At 47.1% G+C, this 7,334-nt stretch overlaps 1 protein-coding gene across 1 annotated transcript; it reads left to right on the top strand.

Annotated features, from left to right (window-relative positions):
* The first annotated feature begins 2,367 nt into the window (after positions 1-2,367).
* Positions 2,368-7,312, top strand: HEMK2 (HemK methyltransferase 2, ETF1 glutamine and histone H4 lysine). Its single transcript, XM_084279585.1, has 6 exons — positions 2,368-2,517; positions 3,432-3,521; positions 4,129-4,219; positions 5,134-5,217; positions 5,879-6,020; positions 6,863-7,312. Exons 1-6 carry the CDS (start codon positions 2,375-2,377, stop codon positions 6,970-6,972), a joined length of 660 nt encoding a protein of 219 aa, XP_084135711.1. The 5' UTR covers positions 2,368-2,374; the 3' UTR covers positions 6,973-7,312.
* Positions 7,313-7,334: the final 22 nt, after the last annotated feature.

The raw sequence follows: 7,334 nt of genomic DNA on the forward strand, positions 1-7,334 counted from the left end.
AATAACTTCTTAAATTAAAATGTAATACTAGTACAAGATCAGGTCCATGAATAAATTTAGTCTGGGAATGAAATTTTTCTAAACTTCTGAGCTTCTAGAATTGTTTCACATGCTGGACAGTGCAGCAAGGAAACTAAACTGTTTCAAGATAAAGCTTGGTGGCTTCATTCTCGTTATCCTTGAGTTAAAATCTCCACTTTGGATCTCTGATTATTAATCTCTAGACATCCTATTGCATCGACTTAGCCCAAAAGTGTGGACGTAAAGGACACTTGCTTACTACTGGCTGATCAAAAGTTTCTGCATGCATTTCTGGTATACTGATCATGGTTCTCCATAGTCTCTGTTGGCTGCTAGAAAAGGCCATGGCTGAAGGCAGCTGTAAGGCAGGATGCACTAACACTGAATTTTCAGCCAGGTTTTCCTGACCCAGCTGGCTGGGTCTGGTAACACCAGTCACCACATCTTGCAGTGGGAATGGAATTGTCCCTTGCTGTAAGAGACACAGAGTTTCAGCATTCACTGACCTTGTCTCCAGCATGCAGGCATAGTCCTCTCTTTTAAGAATTTACCCAAACTAGTCTCTTGTTACTGGAAGGACTAAGTAATATTGATGATGGGTTTTTTTCTCCTCTCATGGTCAGGTGGAATAGATATTCTGTGAACTTTCAGGACAAAGTATCTCTTTCACAGCTCCCTGCAACCCAAGGAAAAGGGTGAAACACCTCCCCCTCCTCTCCAAAGTAGGATCTCCCTTTCTGTGTTTTCCTACGCTCTGAGGCAAAGCTGGCTGGCGGTGGATACTGTAATAAGCAGAGTAAACCTAGCTTCACAGCGAGGCAGCTGTGTTTGTGAACTATGAGCTGCTCAGAAATCAAGTTCTTCTTCCGTAGGAGTGGAAGACACCCTCTGGTTTACAGACGCCATTTACAGTTGCAAGTGAAAAATGGAAATTGGTTATCTGGCCTAGCGGAGGGTGTCCCTGCCCATGGCTGGGACTTGGAACTAGACAAGCATTGAGGTCCCTTCCAACCCAAACCATTCCACGAGGCTGTGATCTTTCCCTAGTTCTGGAGTCAAAACTGGAGGCTAGCGAACAAGACACGCCCCAACCCTTAAATGTACTTCAGGCAACAAAGATTAATCTACTGGATTAGTCATGGTTTGGCTTTTTTCTTTCTTTTCCAAAAGCTGCTGTTCTTTGCGATGATTATAAAAATAACATTTTCAGATCCTTGTCTGCTTATTATCATCATCCATTTCCTTCACTGGCCTAGACATTTACTTCACTCTCAGAATTTCAGTGTTCAGTGTATTAACAATTGAACAGAGACGTTTCATGGGAATCGGAGCTCACAGCCCCCTCTCTCTCTCCTGCTTTTGATCAAACCTGTTTGTTCATTTCTGTGCCATTATGCCCAGCAAGTCATTAACCAGATGATTCCCAGGAACTTCCCCTGAACTCTCGGTTCTGCGGAGCCTTGCCTTCACCCAAATTCTAGAGCTGGCCAGGTTGGCCCTACAGAGCTGCCAAGTGCCACTGGCCAAGAACCCCAGTTTATACCCATTCCCCAGTAACAGGGGAGCCGGGAGTCCTGTTTGGACAATTAGGCACAAAGCTGTGCCAGGGCAGGGTCAGATTAGGTGTTAGGAAAAAATTTTCACTGAAGGAGTTGTCAGGGCCTGGAACAGGCTGCCCAGGGAGGGGGTTGAGTCACCTTCCCTGGATGCCTTTAAAAAAAGGGTGGATGAGGCACTTAGGGATATGGTTTAGCATAGGATGGGAATGGTTGGACTTGATGTTCCTAAAGGTTCTTAAAGGATCTTAAAGGATCCAGCCTTATGATTCTGTGGCTCAAGGCCTTGCCCCGCGCACTTGGCAGTGCAGCTGCTGCACCTAAGAGCCCTGAGGGCCCCTTCCCTTGTGCTGGGTAACAGCCCACAGGGGAAGCTGAACCACAGCTGACGGGCGAGGGCAGCGGGCGCCCCTCGCGTCCCTCTTGGCGGGCGGACAGGTGCCCCGCTGCAGGGATCGCTTCCCGGCGAGGGGAGGTTTGTCGCGCAGGTGAGTTAACCCAGCGCGCCGAGGCCTGGCGTGGCAGCGACAGCCCGCGCGGCGCCTCTCACCGGGCGCTGGCGCTGGGACGCCGCCGACGCCAACGGGCTCCCCGCGTGGCGAGCAGCCGCCCCGCTCGCGCTAGGGGCGGGGCCCAGCCGGCGCCCTCCCATTGGCGCTGTCGGTGGCGCGAGTGCCCCGGCCTTCCTCTCCTGACGTCAGCGCGGCGCGCGGAAGCCTTCGCTTCTTCCCTCTTCTCCCGACGCGCCGGCCGTGACGGGTGTGTCCGGGCGCATGCGCGGCCCGGCGCCGGACGGGATGGCGGCGCCCGCGCTGCCCACACCGCGGTACGAGCACGTGGGGCCGCACGGGCCGTTCCGGGACGTGTACGAGCCGGCCGAGGACACCTTCCTGCTGCTGGATGCCCTGGAGCAGGACGCGGCCCGCCTGAGGCAGGCTGGGTAGGCGGGGAAGGGCCGGGGGGCGGCCTCGGCAGCGGCCCCTCGGGTGCAAGGGGTGGGGCCAGCGGGTGCCGCCAGCGGCGGCGGGGCGGCGCTGGGGGTTCCCTCGGGGTCCCAGGGGGTATCAGCGCTGGGGAGGGGTCTTGGAGCCCCGCGGCCGCTCGTACTCTCCCCGTAAGGGTCCGAGCTGCCCGTCGGGTCTTACGCCCTGGTGGGCGGAGGACGGCGGTGCCCCGCCGGCTGCCCTCGGTCGGTCAGCTGACGGCGGCGCGGGGAGGCTTCGGCCCCCGCCGGCCGGTTGTGGGGAGAGGGGTGCAGATCGGAAGGTGATGCCCCGGCGTTCCAGCGGGGTAGAACGCCCGTGTCTCGGCCCTGAAGACGCTACCCGCGTTGCACAGCTGCTTGCGGCACTGCCCAGCGTTTTAACGTAACTGAATGCGACGGGAAGGGCCCGGGGGGGTTACCTTCCGCGCGGTAGCTCGGGAATGGCCGGCCGCTGGTGTCTGCCCAGAGCTAGCCGAAACTGCCGCCGGGTATCCTGCACCCGAGGCCCGCAGCGGGATACCCGGGGGCAGCTTCTCGCTCTTGCTGCAGCGCATGGGTAATAAATGGTGTAGCAGTGCAGCCTGCGCTGCTGGTGCTGGGCAGCTGATGTCAGGCTGCTGCGGTGTTAGGCACGGGGGGATTTGTTTCCCAGAGCGGCTTGTGGTAGCAGGTGGCGTCTGTGCGGGCACAGGGAGACCTGGCAGCCGCTGCGAAACATGACGTGAGGTGTGGTCATCGGGTATTTCAGCCCCCCTGGGAGAAGGGCGCTGTGGCAGCAGGTCCAGAGTGCTGGCTCGACTAATTCTGTGTCTGTCGCAGATGCTCATGAGTGTTACAAGTAAAAGTAATCCGGAGTCTGCTCTCTTTAGAATTGAGATCTGCCTTGAAATAGGATCTGGATCTGGTGTGGTTTCAGCGTTTCTTGCTTCTTCCGTTATCGGATCCGACGCGCTGTACATGTAAGTGTAACAGCCCTTACTTCAACTGTTGCACGCAGCAGTAAAGGCTCCTCACATATGTACTTCTCACAGTTAAAAAACTTCACAAGGAAAGAGTAGCTTAGTTCCACAGATACAGAAATAAAAGCAGAGACCCCCCTACACTATTTACTTCAGGTTCTGTAACAATTCAACAGTCATGGGACTAAATTCCATTTTCCCACACCTCAGAGAAATTATTAAGCGTCGTTTGCTGGGTAGCAGCCTCGATTGTAACCGCTGGCCAGTCTTACTGAGGTCTGATGACTTAACATTAGTTGCCTGGGTGTTGGCAGTAACTGAATTTCATGGGAGACTTCTATAGGTATGTATTTCTGTGAGGTAGCATTGGAAAGGAAAGGCTGTGCTTCTGCTTTCCGTAAAGCGAATAAAGCTCCCAGCACAGCGTGGAGTGGTTGAGCTGCTGATGCACTGCGGGTATTTTACTGGCTATGGTTTGACATTGCCCTGTAAAGGAAAGGATGCTGGGAAGGACACTTTTGTTCACATACATAAATGAGCAAGTGGTTCACAGGTTTAAACTTCCAGATACAGTAGCCAGTAACTTACACTTCTATTTTGCCTTTAGATGTACAGATATCAACCCTATGGCAGCTTACTGTACACAGGAGACAGCTCTGCTTAACCATGTTCACCTTCAGCCAGTCATTACGGACTTGGTAAGGTAGATGTTTCAATAATATCTTTTTCATAGTTTTTGTAATGCTTATTAGAGGTAATGAAAAGCAACCATAAAGACTAGAACAAACATGCTTTTAATCAGGATGGATTAAAAAAAGAAAACAACAAAATGCCAGTGTGTTTCAGAAAGAAGGGAAAACCAAACTAAAACAAACTGAAACAAACTTTTGACCTTTAAAATTTTATTGGATTGAATTAAAATTTTATTGGATTGAATTAAAAAATAAATTATGTAGATAGAGTTTGGAAAACGTTGCACAAGGAACTCTGCAGTGACCTGATGTTATTGTAGCCCTTCTTCTAATGCTACCCAGCTCTTGGTTCTCAACGCTTTCTGATTTAATTAGGAATTCATAGACTGTTACTTTTTGGTTTTTAAAAAAATTGATATGGAGAAAAGCTTAAGTTTTTCTTCTTCTAAGCAACATACTTGTTTAAAATGCCCTGAAAACACATGCTTTTAAAAGATAATGAAGATAGACAACAATAAAATGTATTCTAAAATAGATTAATTGCTGCTTATACCCGAGAACTAGATTTGTCACAGATGGGTTGTTTAGCATGACAAATAATAACCAATCATAAATTCAAAATTCATTATATTTAACTTAAATTCTGAACAGAGTGAGAATAAAGTACTACCTTTGTGCCCACATATGTGTTTCTTCCTCTTCTACATCCCATACATAACAGTCTTAAAACGAGTGAAATTGTTCTGCTATGCCCAGGGACTTGTTCTCCATGCTTCTTTTGCATAGAAAGTAAAGTTTAGTGTTCCTGAGTCAGGTGGAAATGCTCAGAATATTCAGCACTAGTAAGTGTATCTTTACAAAAGGTTTGCATTCCTTATGTTTAAAAAAACCCACAAAAGAATAATCAATTTCATCTACAGGTCAAAGGACTGTCTGCAAGATTAAATGGGATGGTTGATCTACTGCTCTTTAATCCTCCATATGTGGTAACACCTTCTGAAGAGGTAGGAAAATTTTAAATGCAGAATAAAAATGGTGTTTCTACTGTCAGAAGAAAGATGGCAAATCAAGCATGCTCTGGTATGAAAACTGCAGGTGTTTTTTAAATAGTAAGGGATGTAGTAACAACATTGTTTTAGTGGCAATTACTTACAAGAGCTGCTTATAAAGACATAAGGATTGATAGCTGCTGCTTTTCAATATCTGTTTTTTCCATCAAGTTTAAGCCATGTAAGACTTCTGCTAGTCAGGCTGAGGCGTTCTTACAGAAGGCTTTCAGGGGCAGGTGCTTTCGTTCCCTACAAAATAAATACCTTCTGCTTCCACAGACTCAGACTCTCAGACGTGGACCCAGAAACGCTTACAAGGTTCACTGGCCACCTTCCAGCTTGGAAAACAAGCTCTTAAAACATAAAATCATGTGACAAAACGTGGTGCTCTTAAGTCACGTTTAAGAATAAAACTTGAGGTGAAAGCAATATGTTCATCACCTAGGAAGTAGTTTTGAAGGAATTTTGCTGCATAAACTAACCTGCTGAATCAGAGTCATCAGGTTTCTAATGGCAGAGACCTAACGATAGAGATGATGGTGATGCTTCTCTTACAAGTGCCACTGACACTTATACTGTTCTGTGTTAAGACAGTCTTTGCTTTCATCCTTCCTAGGTGGAAAGCCACGGAATAGAGGCGTCCTGGGCTGGTGGCAAGAAGGGCCGAGAAGTAATGGATAGAGTATTCCCATTAGTACCAGACCTACTTTCACCAGGAGGATTATTCTACTTGGTCACAATTAAAGAAAATAATCCAGGTGATCACTTTCCTTGGACCTTTAAATGCACTAAACCAGATTTAACACTGTGTTAATCAAAATGTGGATCATAGCAATGTTCTGTTAGTAACTTCAGGAAACAAGAGAAAGTAGAGCATAACATCAGTTGAATCTGACGTGTGGCAACAGCAACTAATCAAAGATCAGTGCTAGATTTTTCTGAATTCATGCCTTGCTCATCCATTGTATGGTGAGCTAGACCAAAAATATAGGGAAATTTACTCCACTAAGAATGTTCTGGGCTAGCTGGGAAAATGGTAATATGTAGGCCCTGAGCCTGGCAACTCTGCAAGTTCTTCGTACCCAAGTCTGAAGGGCAGCTGTCAATCTTCTGAACTAAGTAATGAAGCCAGACTGACCCCATTCTCATGGAATAGAAGAGCATTGTAAACATAACAGGCAAAAAGCGTGTAGTGGGAAATGTCGGGTCTTTAATTTTGACATACATAGAGAAAAGGTTCAGCTCCTTCTGATCCAGTGCTTACAGGCTGTATGTTACTGAGTAAGAAGACCTGCTGTGTTTTTTCACCTTGATCAGGCAGCTTTTGTGAGAACATGCCACAGATTTCAGTTTCTCCTACAAGTAATTGAATGGTTCATTGCTATTAATAATACCAAAACGTAGAACTTCAGTTAGTACATTGTAAATGTTATTTGTTCTTAGTGGAAAACTACTTTGCATAAAAATTACTGCCTAGGAAAGTAAGAGGAGAAAGGTTATAATGTTGGCTTTATGGTTTACGTTCTGTAGATACTTGAGCTCTGCTTTTACAGCTGATGCCTATATAAACTCAGTTGTAACACTGCGCTTCCAATTACAGATGAAATTCTGGAAACAATGAAGAAATGTGGCTTAGAAGGCACACGAGCACTTTCCAGGCAAGCAGGACAAGAGGTGCTTACTATTCTGAAATTTAGGAAGTCTTGCTAATTGCTCTTAACCTCCCAGATACGAGGCATGCAGAAGACTGAATACAGAGTACTGAAGTGATCAAATCAGTCTTTAAGCCAAGACTTTCACCTTCATAAGGTGTATCCTAACTTCCCAGCAGTGGAACTGATCAAAATACTATTTTATTTATTCTGGATGAAAACCAGCTATTGTGTATCGTCAGAGGTACAGTTGTCCTCCAGCTACCCACAGGACAGATGGTGGGGTAACTGCAACATCCCACTTCAGTGCAAATGCAGCAAAGCACTAAAGACTTACTCCTCTGTGAATATTTGTATATTTGTTGTTGTGGCTTATTAAAATAATTTACTTGATAGAATTCTTCCTGGGTAGCTTGTCTG

The sequence above is a fragment of the Gallinula chloropus genome, assembly GCF_964237585.1.
Source record: "Gallinula chloropus genome assembly, chromosome: 1".
NCBI classification, from domain to species: domain Eukaryota; kingdom Metazoa; phylum Chordata; class Aves; order Gruiformes; family Rallidae; genus Gallinula; species Gallinula chloropus.